Raw genomic sequence first — 16010 nt, 5'->3', positions numbered from 1 at the left:
GGTGTGTAAGGAATTATTCTGGGGCAACTTGAGTATTCACACTGTACTTCAAGATGACAAAGATAACTGCCATTATTTGAGTTAAGACAGATACAAGGAGCTTCAGACTCAAACTGCCTAGTGACGATGGCTGAGACTCACCAATGGCATACAGCTCAATGCCCTGGTCACGCAGGTTCTGGGAGTTGGCAATGATGTCATCCTGAGACTTGCCATCAGTGACCAGCACTCCGATCTTACGAGCGTTGGGTCTCATCCCAACATTTTCCTTGAAATTGTTCTGGAGGATGTAGTTTAAAGCGAGACCTGCAACGAGGGACGAAACAATTATTCACACTGATTATATGGTTTAATCATTTCTCAGAGGCCTTTCCAACAAGGCAGCTAAAGAGCAAGGAGATTAGGAACAACTCAGTTTTATTCGCATAATGGTGCATACAATTCAGTTTCCTTCACCTTCTGGCTATCACACAAACAGCCCAACCGCCAACAACCAAAGCAGAGGCACAGTTTTCATTTGGAAGTTTATGAACTGGAACTTCATTCAGTAGCCGTCTAAATTGCCAATAGAAGCTTGAACATGATAGACCTTTAAATGGGACTGACGGTATACAACAGTCTCTGAATGGAGGTTGTGGTTGTAGATTGAGTACAGTACCAGTGAGGGTGTTGCCTCCTTTGTAGGGCAGGTTGGCTACAGCTTCCAGCAGGGAAGCCCTGGTCCTGTGGGCGTTCAGGTGCCACTCAGTCTTGGGGTCACCACTGTACTGGGCCAGACCTAAGAGAAACACATGGAGCCTCTGTCAGATCAGATTCCTTGTATAACCCTCCAACATGATCATGCCTAGAAAATGACTAAAGAGTGGAGACACAATAGTGTTATCTGCAGCAGGTTGCAGGAATGCGCATGTCCTGTGAGACTTCAGGCACACTGAGGTTTAACCTACCAATCTGGACCCTGTCAGGGCTGATGTCGAAGACTCCCACCATGCGAGAGATGAAGGAGCGGATGGTCTTAAAGTTCAGACGGCCGATACTCCAGGAGCCATCGACCAGCAGGACAATATCAGCCCGTGCTTTGGTCTTACACACCACATCTGAGAGGTCAGAGGTTACAGGTCAGAGAGACAGTACAGAACAGTGATGGGGCACTAGTTATTATCATGCAGTTTAAGATATAACACAGCTGGAGTTATGAGGGCAAATGTGTTCAAAATGCATGAGTGAGAGGGGAAGTGAAGGAGTAGGAAAGAAAAGAGGTCACTGACATGACATTGTTGACATGGATTCACAGAACATCACACAGAATTCCCAAACACATCTATATCTGTCTCTTTACAATACAAGCAAGCAGTAAAAACACATTTCCATTCCATTTTCAGGGTTACGAGCCATTTTCATCATCACACATTTCATTTCCAGGTGTCAATATAATGGTTGTCTTCTTTTCTTCTGAGATGATCTCTCGCTCCCTATGTCTGAGGAGTGTTCTTCTCTGGCCACTCCTCAGTCTCTCCCAGGGGAACAACAAAAAAGAAGCCCTCCTGATGTGATATATACGAGGGCCTCCTTGGTGAGAGCTACTGTGCATTCCTCACTGGCACATCTCTTCGCTGTGTTCCTGGACACCTGCATGATGAGAAGAAGGACTAGTCCGCAGTCTGTTAAGACCGCAGGTGTGGCAGCAACGCACAGATTGCGCAATCTGTCACTGTTACATGTTTGATTTACAGACTTCTCTTTCCCTCCCCATGCGACCCACAGATAAACAGATGCCCAGCAGAGTGTGAGGGTCCGAGAGTGTCTGAACCGCCGGCCGCTCAGACTACAGTCTGTTTTCGTTAGTCGTAATAAAGAAAATGATCTAAGGCTATCGGACAGAGACAAGAGGGGAAGATTTATTGGCCTCGCCAGATGTTTGCCCTTTGACTGCAATGTGCATTTCGCCAAGTCAATAAATTCACGTCCAGTCCCTGTTAATGGCACTATAAATTCAAAGTTAGCTTTACAACTTGTGCATTGCAGCACATACGTATCTGTCACTCAAGAGAAGGTTATCTTTTATTTACAGGGAGAAGAAAGAAACTTTAAAAGTGGAAACCGGGAGACAGAAATGTTCATTACTGTCTCTTGTAAAAATGTGTTCAAAGGAGAGGGAGGCTGATGTACATATTACTTTAGGCACTTTTAGTGCACCTAATCCCCTCTTCTCTCTTACTCTCAGTCCTCCCTCAGGATCAGGATGGGGGATTAAATTGAGGAGTACTGGGTGAGGAGAAGGGGGTTATGGGGTGGAGAAGGGGTTTTCTGCCACCTCCATTAAATGATATTATTGTGGGCGACTGACTGACAGAGTCTTGTCACTGAATCTGCTCTCTATTAGAGGAGGCCTTCCAGGCAGCTGAGGGTCAGGACTGGCCTCTGGAGCCTTCCTTAAAACACATAACATTTTCCTCTCTCTCGTTCCTCTCCTAACACTCACTGCCCTGTGCCGTGCCGCGCGCTCACACCCGTGAGGTTGTAAAACATTTATAATTGCAAACAGATTATATATTTTTGGGTCAATTCTGCTGCTTTTAGCTGCTGCTGGATCCAGAAAAATAAAAAGGAACCCAAAGTGACGAAACGATGAAAAAGCGAGCAGCCAACAGATGGAATAGTAGTTACATCTGTTATTTGGTGAGACAATTAGCTTTGAGGAAAGGCATTTAGGGCAACTCGTCTGTTTTTATGGGGAGAGGGATTAGAACGTATTTTCCTAACGAAAAATGGACAGTGTGATATATGTCCCACACTTCGGTTATGGCCGCAGAAGTCACAGCATATAATATATGTGCTGTATAAGTTCCTAAGTATGATGAGGGAGATTAGAAAAGGAATTTCAAATCATATTGGGCACATGGTTGAATCAACATTGTCTCAATGTAATTTGTCAACATATTGTGACGTGGAATTAACGTGGAAAATACATTGGGTTCGAAACGATGGGGTCCTTGACAAATCAGATGTCAATGGAACCAACATAACCCCCAACTCACTCCAAATGTACAAAACAAAGCTCTTTCCATGACAAAGACTGACCAGGTGAATTCAGGTGAAAGCTATGATCCCCTACTGATATAGCCTGTTAAATCCACTTCAATCAGTATAGATGAAGGGGAGGAGACAAGTAAAAAGCCGTGAGACAATTGAGACACGGATTGTGTACAGTATGCGTGCCATTCAGAGGGTGAATAAGCAAGGCAAAAAATGTAAGTGCCTTTGAATGGAGAATGGTTGTAGGTGCCAGTTTGAGTGTGTCAAGAACTGCAATGGTGCTGGGTTGTTCATGCTCAACAGCTTCCCGTATGTATCAAGAATGGTCCACCACCCAAAGGACATCTAGCCAACTTGACACAACTGTGGGAAGCATTGAAGTCAACATGGGCCAGCAAAACTTTCGACACCTTGTAGAGTCCCTGCACCGACAAATTAAGGCTGCTCTGAGTGCAAAAGTGGGTGCAACTCAATTTTAGGAAGGTGTTCCTGATGTTTTGTACACTCACATGCTGACCAGACTGGACACGTCGCGTGCACAAGCGTCGTACATTTAGAAATCCATGTTATTCAATTATTGCACCCACACTGCTCGCACGCTCCAACGAGCGTCTGGGCTGCCAAGGGCTCCCATCTTAAATTAGCTAGGAACAGCAAGTCAGCTAAATAGGACAAATTAGCTAGCAAGTGCAAGCTAACTAGCTAAATTGTCATGCATGTTGAATGCTTTTCGACCTGTCCCCAAATTAATGTAATTGGTTCAGAGTTTGTTTTGATATTTTAACCTGCGTGTCGTGATCGCGTTTGGTGTGGGGGGACAAAATAAATGTATGCACGATAGCGCACGATGGCGCACGTGCACAGCCGGTTTGGATTCCGTGTCAGTGTACTTTCACATACAGCTTGTGTAAGAAAAGTTAGAGGAGTTACTTTAAACTATTCAATGTTATTTAGGTTGTCTACGCTAATGAGTACGGAGCTGATCGGTGTCTGACATGATAAGTGTTGACATGATAGTTCAGCTGAATTGAACATGGCTTGTTTCCAAAGCATAGCAGGGTACATAGAGGATAGGCATCTGGATGGTAGACTTGTTCGCAGTGAAGTGCATTACCCTTCATATACCAGTAGGAGTCACTGTATCGTTGAATCAAACCTACCATTTTACTATCAACATTGAAACAAGGCCAAATAAAATGTCTAACCAACTATAAAATTTGACATAATTTCAACCACCCAATATACAGTATATTGAATATAGGATATAGGAACATTTTTTAAACATTTCTTTGAGGAATTTTCAACTCAATTTCAACATATACATTAGATTGATGTTCAAACCTGTTAGTCAGGTTGAGTCAATGTATTTAAATTGAAGGTAATCCTTAATTTCAATGTTTACAATGCTGGCTGATGACTTTTTTTCAAATCCAATGTATTTTCCACATTTACTCCACATCACAAAACATTGACACATTTCGGTGAAACAACGTTGATTCAACCAGTGTGTGCCCGGTGGGTAGGGCTGTTGAGATCTTTGAGGAAAATGTGTTGTTTCACTTTTGCCTCTATAAAATGGATCACAGCTTGTTTATACGATTCCTACAGACTAATATTCACCTTATGCATGACCTTTTACTTTTCAACATGGCCGCCGTGCCTATTAATTGGCTGGGCATAAAGTGAATACAGTACTTTACAGTGTAGTCTCTTGTGTAAAAAGTGCTGTGTGGCTGGTGTTGCTGGCTATATGATTCATCATGTAGGAGGTGTTTGAGAGGAGGCATTACCTCCATCATACAGTGGTGGTTCAGGGGCATCAGAGAGAGTGGTCTTCTCCTCGCCAGCCAATGGTTGGCTCTCTCCCCCCTCGAACATTCCAAACACACTCACTGTGTACTTGGTACCAGCCCTGTGAGAAAACAACTAAATCAGTTACACTTCATTCATCTCAACAAGTTTGTCAGTTTGTCTGAGAGAAATTACTGATAGACGGACCCAACAAACTGGTTAAATAATGAAAAAGCAGCACAGTTCCTTCTATCTTTGCAAGGCAATACAGTAACTGTGACAAACCATCTGAAATACAGTGCATTTGGAAAGTATTCAGACCCCTTCAATATTTTCACAGTTTGTTACATTTACAGCCTTATTCTAAAATGGATTAGATAAAAACAATTCCTCAGCAATCTACACAGAATACCCCATAATGACAAAGCAAAAACACATTTTAGAAAAACAGAAATATCTTATTTACATAAGTATTCAGACCCTTTGCTATAAGACTCGAAATTGATCTCAGGTTCATCCTGTTTCCATTGATCATCCTTGAAATGTTTCTACAACTTCATTGGAGTCCACCTGTGGTAAATTCAATTGATTGGACATGATTTGGAAAGGCACACACCTGCCTATACAAGCTCCCACAGTTGATAGTGCATGTCGGAGCAAAAACCAAGCAACGAGGTCGAAGGAATTGTTCGTAGAGCTCCGAGACAGGATTGTGTCAAGGCACAGATCTGGGGAAGGGTGCCAAAATTGAAGGTCCCCAAGAACACAGTGGCCTCCGTGCTTCTTCAATGGAAGAAGTTTGGAACCACCAAGATTCTTCCTAGAGCTAGCCGCCCAGTCAAACTGAGCAATCAGGCGAGAAGGGCCTTGGTCGGGGAGGTGACCAATAACCAATGTTCACTCTGACAGAGCTCTAGAGTTCCTTTGTGGAGATGGGAGAACCTTCCAGAAGGACAACCACCTCTGCAGCACACCACCAAACAGGCCTTTACTGTAGAATGACCAGAAGGAAGCCACTCCTCAGTAAAAGGCACATGACAGTCTGCTTGGAGTTTGCCAAAAGGCACCTAAAGGACTCTCAGACCATGAGAAACAAGATTTTGAGAGGATCTGCAGGGAAGAATAGGAGAAACTCCCCAAATACAGGTGTGCCAAGCTTGTAGCGTCATACCCAAGAAGACTGTAATCGCTGGCAATGGTGCTTCAAAAAGGTAGTGAGGAAAGGGTCTGAATACTTATGCAAATATGCTATTTCAGTTTTCTATTTATATAACTAGCTCAAATTTGCGAAACCTGTTTAATTGAATCCATTTTAGAATGAGGCTGTAACCTAACACAATTTGGAAAATGTTGAGGGGTCTGAATACTTTCCGAATGCACTGTACTTTACATTCCAAGGATAGACCTACCTGAGCTCCTCCAGAACCACAGTGTTGTCATAGGGTCCTACCAGCAGCTCTCCCAGGTCTATATCATTTCCAATGGGGTGGAAAGTGACTTTGTAGCCCTTGACTTCCCCTGGAGCGGGGTCCCAGGTCACTCTGAAACTGGTCCTAGCAGGCTCGGAGGTCTGCAGGTTTCTAGGGGCTTTGTACGGTGACACTGGAACAGAGAACATGAAGATTTGATATAAGCAGATGACTATATAAGCAGATGACTATAAAGTGGAAGTAAAATTAGGCTAAACATTAGGCTAAATATTAGATTATTACAGGTAAAATGCTAGTTCTTAGCGGCCTCTGGAGACCCATTTTCTCCTGGCCTATCGTAGATTTAGTAGTTGATGATGATTGATGATGAGTACATGATACAAGTCTACATAACCCTCCAGCAACTAGCTACTGCACAGGACTTCCCTAAGCTAACGCAAGCAGCACAGAGCACAGTTCAGTTGTGGTTAATGATGGACCAACGTACGTGTGGTTCCTACTCCTTGCCTTGCTTTTCCTTCTCCCTGCTTGTACACAGGCAGCACCGTGATGTCGTAGGTGGTCATGGGCGTTAAGCGTCTCAAGATGGTGTTGGTGGTACCACCAGGCACCTTGGCAGCCAGCTGTCGCCCTCCCGACGATGGCTTGTACGTCACCCGGTAGTTGACAACGTTTCCGGGTGCAGGCTGCCAAGTCACCTTCATGCTTTTCTCCGTCTCCTCGGAAACCACCACAACTTTTCCGGCTGCAGACACTGGGAGCGCAAAAGAAGGAAAATGAAACACCAATGCTTGATGGATTGATAACGGTATTATGGTGTGTTTGAGTTTGAGCAGAGAGCAGAATTGAAATGCATGTCAAATTGCTGCCTACATTTCCAAATGGTACAAAGCCATAATGGCTTGTTGGCAATCTGAACATTGGCATGCTTGGTTAGCTCTGAGATTTTTACTGAGGTATCGGTTCAGTTTTCATACGCTTGTGAACACAGATCCCCCCCCCAAACATTGTTTTATATCCCAGTCAGAACATACACTGACCAGACCCACTGTGCAGATTTCCATACTATGACCCCAGTATGTCTTTGGTGCAGGAAGGACAAGTGTGAATTGTCAAAACCCTTAACGAGATCAGGAAAATATTCAGACAGCTAGACTTCAGAGGGAGGAGTTTTATGGGTGGAAAAAAAGCAGCCTGTCCAAGTTTTCAGTGTGTGGCTCAACCCAAATGGACCTCTCCTGTTAGCACAGACAGAGAGAGAGCCTGTGGTTCTGGTGGAGGGACCAGCAGGACGAAGTGACCACGGATAAAAACCATACAAGCCTCTGGAGGTGCCTGAAGGTTGTTTTTGGTGTAAATTGCACATGTCCTGCTTGCCAGAATCAATAAGCAAAACGATGGAGCGACACAGTTTTCCATTAGCACATTTTGTCTCGCAAAGCAGCGGATAAATTCCCCAATCGGGGTAAGTTTCCGTCAATGTGCTTTTCTCACTTCAGTGGGTTGCTGTATTACAAGGAGAGGGGAAGCACTGTCTACTCCTGTGTCTATCTGAATCCACAACCTCCCCTGATAACTGGTAGCAGGTGTGGCGTATTGTGTCATGGCCATATACTATATAATACACACGTCGTCACCCTGATTACAAAAGCATTTCAGTGGCCTTTTAGGTGGATCAGGTGACTGCCCGAAGCGGTGACGTTATCTGCAAGCTCAAAGAATGAGCCGTAACTGTCACCCTATCTCACTTTTTCCACATCACGCCCAAGAATGGGGCTCAAGTTTGGGCCTTCAAAACCCTTGTTTCCGGCATAACTCTAAAGCCTGCGTCACTCCTTTTGAATGCTGATAGGAGTGAAGTCATTTAATGCCTTTTTCTTACCATGTCTCGGTTCTATTTGTGGATTATATGGGCTATGAAAGCTACACGTTCATGGTTTATTTAAGGAAATAAGGTCTGTACCCAAATCCAATTTCGTGAACCCCAAAGCTATCTTGCTATCGCTCTTTATTGTCATGAGACAAATATGACCCACTCTGGTCCTCGTCTTCATTCCTGGTGCTCTACATAGGCACATTCCAGTTATATAATGACCTACAGTGCCTTCAGAGAGTATTCACACACCTTTTCCACATGTTGTTGTGTTACAGGCGGAACTTCAAATTAATTCATACGATTCCTATTTTTCTGTCACTGGCCTACACACAATACACCATAATGTCAAATGTCATTTTACAAATCAATTACAAATGAAAAACGGAAATGTCTTGAGTCAATAAGTATTCAACGCCTTTGTTAGGGCAAACCTGAATAAGTTCAGGAGTAAAAATGTGCTTAACAATTCACATAATAAGTTGAATGGACTCACTCTGTGTGCAATAAGTGTTTAACATAATCTTTGAATGACTACCTCATCTCTGTTCCCCACACATACAATCATCTGTAAGGTCTCTCAGTCGAGCAGTACATTTCAAACAGGTTCAACCACAAAGACCAGGTGGTTGGTTTTCCAATGACCGGCGAAGTTATTAACTACACTTTGGATGGTGTATCAATACACCCAGTCAGTACAAAGATACAGGTGTCCTTCCTAACTCAGTTGCCCTAAGAGGAGGGAAACCACTCAGGGATTTCACCATGAGGCCAATGGTGACTTTAAAACAGTTACAGAGTTGAATGGCTGTGATAGGAGAAAACGGAGGATGGATCAACAACATTATAGTTACTCCACAATAGTAACCTAATTGACAGAGTGAAAAGAAGGAAGCTTGTACAGAATACAAATACTCCAAAACACGCATCATGTAATAAGGCATTAATGTAATACTGCAAAGAATGTGGCAAAGAAATTAACTTTTTGTCCTGAAAACAAAGAAGTGTTGTTATGTTTGGGGCAAATCCAATACAACACATTACTGAGTACCACTCTCCATATTTTCAAGCATAATGGTGGCTGCATCATGTTATGGTTGTCTATAGCAATGATGAACAACCAATTTCACAGAGCTTGAAGATTTAAAAAATAATGCGCAAACGTTGCACAATCCAGGTGTGGAAAGCACTTAGAGATTTACCCAGAAAGACTCATAGCTGTAATCGCTACCAATGGTGCTTCTACATAGTATTGACTCGGGGGTGTGAATTGTAATACATTTGCATACATTTCTAAAAACATGTCCTCACTGTCGTTATTGGGTATTGTGTGTGAGAGAATTTTTTTTTTTTAATCAATTTTGAATTCAGGCTGTAACAACAAAATGTGGAATAAGTCAAGGGGCATGAATACTTTCTGAATGCACTGTAGATACAACTCTCTGCGGTCTTGGAGTATTTTTACAATCCTTTTCCAGCTCTGAGTTCACCTGGGGACGAGAAATCCGGAAATGCATCTTATCAGGCAGAAAGAGAGAGGGAGAGCTACAGAGGCAGGGAGAGAGAGAGTAGAGAGAGAGAGAGAGAGAGATAGAGCGAGATACCCGAGAGACAGCGAGAGAGAGAAGGGGATAGACAGAGAGAGAGAGACATAGAGAGAGGTCCCACAGTAAGTGTGTGTATGGTGGAAACAGTAGGGAGTGACTTACTATCTGTGGTCTCAGCACCCACGAGCGGCTCTCCCTCTCCCCTGCCGTAGGCTGCGTACACAGAGACCTGGTAGCGCGTCTCCGGAGTAAGCCCCTCAAGCACAGTGGTCGTTACGTCCCCGGGGACGGACTTCTCCCCTGTCTCCTCCGTGTACAGCGACTTCCACTTCAACCGGTATGAGCGCACGTTACCGGGCGCCGCCGTCCAAGAGACAGCGAAACTGTTGTCTGTGACGTCTTTGGTGACCAGGTCTTTAGGGGAGCCAAGGACTGTGAAGGGAAAGGGACAGAGTTAAAACCTTAGGAAGCTGGGAAACTTCATCTCACCTATCAGTGTTAGTGCATATAGTCTTTGAAAATGAACCACAGCAGAGTTTGTGTCAGGGGTGCTAGATGATGTGGTTGCTTGTCTGCATGTGGGTGCTGATGATTTCAAGGCAGACAGATGCAGTCTGGGGGACTGTGTTCTATTGAGCAGGATACATGAGCTGGTATAGCGATAAACCACCAACAATCACTGATCTGTTTCTGTTTAACCCCTTGGGGTGTTTTTAAAACCAGTGATTTACATTGTTCATAATCTGAGGGTTTGGAAAAAGCTCTGCGAAACCAATCACCCGATTCCAGCCCTCAGCTCAGTTGAGGGCGTCTAGCAGCACTTTCATTTTCCATCGAAACAGAAGAAATTTGATCCATTAAAGTGTGTTTGCTACAATCGCAGATGTTGCTCTCTCTCGCTCTCTGTCTCTCTACATCTCTCTCTTTCCTGAGAGACTATTGGGGTGGGTGGGAAGTAGCAGACGCTGAGTTACGGGAGAAGGATTTGCGGTGGCGTTAGCTGTGTCAGCTGTCTGCCAACAGATCTTTGGCTGTTTTGGGCGCCCCTACTGAGATGGGCTCCTTCAACACAGCCTGGCTGCGCAGACAAGTTTCACTCACCACAGGGAGAAAGACCACCTCACATCTCTCTCCCGCACAACCTCAGGACAGGACGGGAGAGGACCAAGCTGTTGCTGTAACCTGCACAGAGCCTGGACCTAACACTGCTAATGAAGGAACAGCTAAAGATATCAAATCAGATATCAGGTAGTTAATGTGTGCCAGTAAAGAGACACCTCGGTGACTGGTTTGGCTATGAAGCTAGCATGATTCTCTGTGTTATCAAACGTCATCAATCTAAATGAATAATCCAGGGTTCACTATTCAACCACTATTCACCAACGAGGCAGTTTGGGTTGCACAGAGAGAGAAAGAACTGCTCCAGATATGAGGAGTAATGAATTCAACAAGGAATGAACGGAGAATTACAGATTTTGTCCAGGATAATGTGCTGTGGCCCCTGTAGATGCCAAGTCCCCTCTATCCAGGGTGCAGCGAGCTGCTGTCAAGCGCTGAGGAGCGAGGCCACTGACTTTCCCGGCTGTGCTGCTGCACAAGAGGGACCGCATCACACAATAATCACTTCTGCAGACAATGGCCCACTTTCCCTCAGTACTTTGAGAACAGCACAGTCACAGGGCCCTGTCTGACCAAGCACTAAAGCACACAAATGAAACACATGGAACACAGACTTAGACAGCTAGCTGGCGCCATTTTGAGTTCATCATCATAGTTTAATCAGTCGGAATTAGCTAAACTTGCATTTGAAACTAACAATTGCTAGCAGGACTTAGATTTGTAACTACATAATGGGGCCTAGCCTCTGTGTAGCGAACCAAAGAAAAGCATTAAGGGAGTACTGAGGAAGGAGCCATCAACCAGGGATGACTTAGAGCACATATTCATCAGCAATTTGGCTAAACATTTGTCATGGTAATCTCCCAAATCTCCAATAGCCCGATAAGGAAACAGATCTGACAAACACAATGGGTCTTCACTATATCACTCAGACACAGAGCCTAATCTGTATACTTCACTAACTGACGTATAGGAGTAGACAAACCAGGGGCTTCCTGTAACCAAGGCATGTTTGTTGATGTACCTAACCTTCAAATTGACTGCCAAAAGGCTTGTGAGTTTGGGCTTGAATTGGAATGTGTCAAGAGGATGAGTCAGGTGCTAGGAAAAGTACACCATGTGTGCTACCTGCTATGAGGCTGAGCATTCATAAAAAGCTCACCCACTCCGCTCACACGTGGACACAAATAGCGGTCTTGTCAATGTAACATAATAGCATGCATTGACTGCATTCATACAGTACATGATTTATTGCCCGACAAACGGCCTATAGACTGTTCTATTTCTTGAGCACACAGGTGAAGAAGAAACGCCACTGGAAATGGAGATATTCACTTAAATGAACAGATCAGCAGTTTAGTTCCGTCTGGTTTGAGATCAGCTCTTTCCAGATGGCTGGTCTAAAGAGGATCCATCAAACCCACTCTTCCTCCAAAGTGCCATTATAGGCCTGGCACTCCCATTTACAGTTCCTTTATGTAACTGCCCTGGAGCCTGGTCCACCTTGAATTTGTCTAGGCCAGACCATGGTAAAGACACAGGGTTCGCCTGCGTGTGAGGGATGCCCTGCTCTGCCCTTTCGCCTCGAAGGACCTTCCATCTGGAGGAAAACAGTCGCTACTGGCTCCACTGCGACACTGAGCCTGGCAAACCACCGCTCCGCCAAGAGCCCAGTTTCCAAAGGGATCGTCATGAAAGGAAATCAAGTCAAATGGCTTGGAATTCACCGAGTTTTCACACCACACTCTGTGGCCCATGAAATGCGTACTACTTGCAAATGCTTACTACTTCTCCAGCTACGTGCACACCAGCTAGCTATGTCCTTTCATGGCTGTACTTTGAAGCTTGTATAACCTATAGTGAAAAATGCCAACCTCCCCTGTTATTGTAATGGTGAGAGGTTAGCATGTCTTATATTTGTGCATCTGCAACTTTCTCACTCCTCATTATTCACGATTTATTCAGGACTATCTGTAATCATGGTAGCATCCACATTAATGTAGAAGTGTTTAGAAACGAAAAAAAGTGACTCCAAAATGACACAATATATTATTTACCATTAATTTCTGTTTGGGCACCAAATAATCTGAAACACAACCAAAACAAACAGCAAATGCATCCAACAAGTTTATAGAGTAAAAAGCTTGATGAAATCACTGTGTGCTACGAATATGTGACCAAATATTAAACTTTTGACTTAACACACATACAGTGGATTCTCCAGAGATGTTCGATTGGGTTCAAGTCCGAGCTCTGGCTGGGTCACTCAAGGACATTCAGAGACTTGACCCGAAGCCCCTCCTGCATTGTTTTGGTTGTGTGCTTAGGGTTGTTGTCCTGTTGGAAGGTGAACCTTCCAACAGGACAACGAGGTTTTCATCAAGGATCTCACTGTACTTTACTCCATTCATCTTTCCCTTGATCCTGACTAGTCTCCCAGTCCCTTCCCCTGTAAAACATCCCCACAGCATGATGCTGCCACCACCATTCTTCACTGTAGGGATGGTGCCAGGGTTCCTCTCAACGTGATCCTTGACATTCAGGCCAAATAGTTCAATCTTCGTTTCATCAGACCAGAGAATCTTATTTCTCATATTCGGAGAGTCCTTAAGGTGCCTTTTGGCAAACTCCAAGCGGGCTGTCATGTGACTTTACTGGAAGCTTCTCCCATCTCCACAGAGAATCTCTGGAGCTCTGTCAGAGTGACCATCGAGTTCTTGGTCACCTCCCTGACCAAGGCCCTTCTCCCACGATTGCTCAGTTTGGCCAGCCACCTCTAGGAATAGTCTTGGTGGTTCCAAACTTCTTCCATTTAAGAATGATGGAGGCCACTGTGTTCTTGGGGACCTTCAATGCTGCTGAAATGTTTTGGTAGCCTTCCCCAGATTTCTACGGACAATTCCTTCGACCTCATGTACATGCACTGTCAGCTGTGGGACCTTATATAGACAGGTGTGTGCCTTTCCCAAATCATGTCCAATCAATTGAATTTACTACAGGTGGACTCCAATCAAGTCGTAGAAACATCTCGGGGATGATCAATGGAAAACAGGAAGCACCTGAGCTCAATTTCGAGCAAAGGGTCTGAATACTTGTGTAAATATGTTATTGTTATTTATTATTTTTTAAATAAATGTTGAAAAGTTTCTAAAAAACTGTTTTCACTTTGTCATTATGGGGTATTGTGTGTAGATGGATGAGGAAAATTGTTTATTTTAATCCATTTTAGAATAAGGCTGTAATGTAACAAAATGTTGAAAATGTCAAAGGGGTTTGAATACTTTCCGAATGCACTGTATGTGAATTTGTCCCAATAATTTTGGTCCCATAAGATGGGGGCACTATGTACAAAAGGTGCTGTATTTTCTAAACGGTTCACCCGATATGGATGAAAATACCCTAAAATTAAAGCTGACATTCTGCGCTTTAACCTCATTGTCTCACTTCACATCCAACATTCTGGAGTACAGAGCCAAAATAAAGTTATTGTCACTCTCCCAATACTTTTGGAGCTCACTGTATATATTACAATTTCTCAAGCAATAATTTAGCGAGGACTGTCTGGGAGTTGTCTGAGTGGGGACAGGAAAATGTTAAACTTACTGTTATTGGTAGAGAGGTTAGGAACTCTCTTTTTTCTTGGACTATGAACTAATTTAGCACCTGGGGATGTCCCCAGGCAGGCCAAAACATCCCGCCTCAACAGGCTGAAACTTCAGGCAGTCTTTTCAAACAGCTCTTACACTAAAAGGGCATGTTTTCAATAATTATATCGAAAAAATATTTTCGCCATCCTACCCAAAACATAAGTAAAAGTTTACAGTTGAAGTCGGAAGTTTACATACACCTTAGCCAAATACATTTAAACTCAGTTTTTCACAATTCCTGACACTGAATCCTAGTAAAAATTCTGTGTCTTAGGTCAGTTAGGATCACCACTTTATTTTACAAATGTGAAATGTCAGAATAATAGTAGAGAGAATGATTTATTTCAGCTTTTATTTCTTTCATCACATTCCCAGAAGTTTACATACACTCAATTAGTTTTTGGTAGCATTGCCTTTAAATTGTTTAACTTGGGTCAAACTTTTCGGGTAGCCTTCCACAAGCTTCCCACAACAAGTTGGGTGAATTTTGGCCCATTCCTCCTGACAGAGCTGGTGTAACTAAGTCAGGTTTGTAGGCCTCTTTGCTCTCACACGCTTTTTCAGTTCTGCCCACAAATGTTCTATAGGATTGAGGTCAGGGCTTTGTGATGGCCACTCCAATATATTGACTCTGTTGTCCTTAAGCCATTTTGCCACAACTTTGTAAGTATGCTTGGGGTCATTGTCCATTTGGAAGATCCATTTGCAACCGAGCTTTAACTTCCTGATTGATGTCTTGAGATGTTGCTTCAATATATCCACATAATTGTATTTCCTCATGATGCCATCTATTTTGTGAAGTGAACCAGTCCCTCCTGCAGCAAAGCGCCCCCACAACATGATGCTGCCACCCCCATGCTTCCCGGTTGGGATGGTGTTCTTCGTCTTGCAAGCATCCCCCTTTTTCCTCCAAACATAACGATGGGCATTATGGCCAAACAGTTCTATTTTTGTTTCATCAGACCAAAGGACATTTGTCCAAGTAGTACGATCTTTGTCCCCATGTGCAGTTGCAAACTGTAGTCTGGCTTATTTATGGCGGTTTTGGAGCAGTGGCTTCGACCTTGCTGAGCAGACTTTTAGGTTGTCGATATAGGACTCATTTTACTGTGGATATAGATACTTTTGTACCTGTTTCCTCCAACATCTTCACAAGGTCCTTTGCTGTTGTTCTGGGATTGATTTGCACTTTTCGCCCCAATGTACGTTCATCTCTAGGAGACAGAACACGTCTCCTTCCTGAGCGTTATAATGGCTGCGTGGTCCCTTGGTGTTTATAATTGCGTACTATTGTTTGTACAGATGAACGTTGTACCTTTAGGTGTTTGGAAATTGCTCGCAAGGATGAACCAGACTTGTGGAGTTCTACAATTTTTTGCCTGTGTGTGGAGGTCTTGGCTGATTTATTTTGATTTTCCCATGATGTCAAGCAAAGAGGCACTGAGTTTGAAGGTAGGCCTTGAAATACATCCACAGGTACACCTCCAACTGGTTCACATTATGTCAATTAGCCTGTCAGAAGCTTCTAAAGCAATCACATCATTTTCTGGAATTTTCCAAGCTGTTT

The 16010-nt window shown here is 43.7% G+C and overlaps 1 protein-coding gene across 2 annotated transcripts in view; it reads right to left on the bottom strand.

Moving 5' to 3' along the window:
* The window catches only part of LOC124046342 (collagen alpha-1(XII) chain-like), a 73960-nt gene that overhangs the window by 38253 nt on the left and 19697 nt on the right, over positions 1–16010 (bottom strand). The window contains exons 14-20 of one of the 2 annotated variants that reach the window (XM_046366614.1): positions 9840–10109; positions 6745–7011; positions 6237–6429; positions 4827–4948; positions 948–1097; positions 659–778; positions 142–306 (exon numbers count right to left, since the gene is read on the bottom strand). In XM_046366614.1, the coding sequence (XP_046222570.1) occupies positions 142–306; positions 659–778; positions 948–1097; positions 4827–4948; positions 6237–6429; positions 6745–7011; positions 9840–10109 (1287 nt within the window). The remainder of the gene's footprint in view (positions 1–141; positions 307–658; positions 779–947; positions 1098–4826; positions 4949–6236; positions 6430–6744; positions 7012–9839; positions 10110–16010) is intronic. The other variant, XM_046366615.1, reaches the window with a different exon arrangement.

This window comes from Oncorhynchus gorbuscha, linkage group LG10 (assembly GCF_021184085.1).
Source record: "Oncorhynchus gorbuscha isolate QuinsamMale2020 ecotype Even-year linkage group LG10, OgorEven_v1.0, whole genome shotgun sequence".
Classification (NCBI taxonomy): Eukaryota; Metazoa; Chordata; class Actinopteri; order Salmoniformes; family Salmonidae; genus Oncorhynchus; species Oncorhynchus gorbuscha.
The sequence above is the reverse complement of the archived record's forward strand: the minus strand, read 5'-3'. Positions and strand labels throughout refer to the sequence as shown.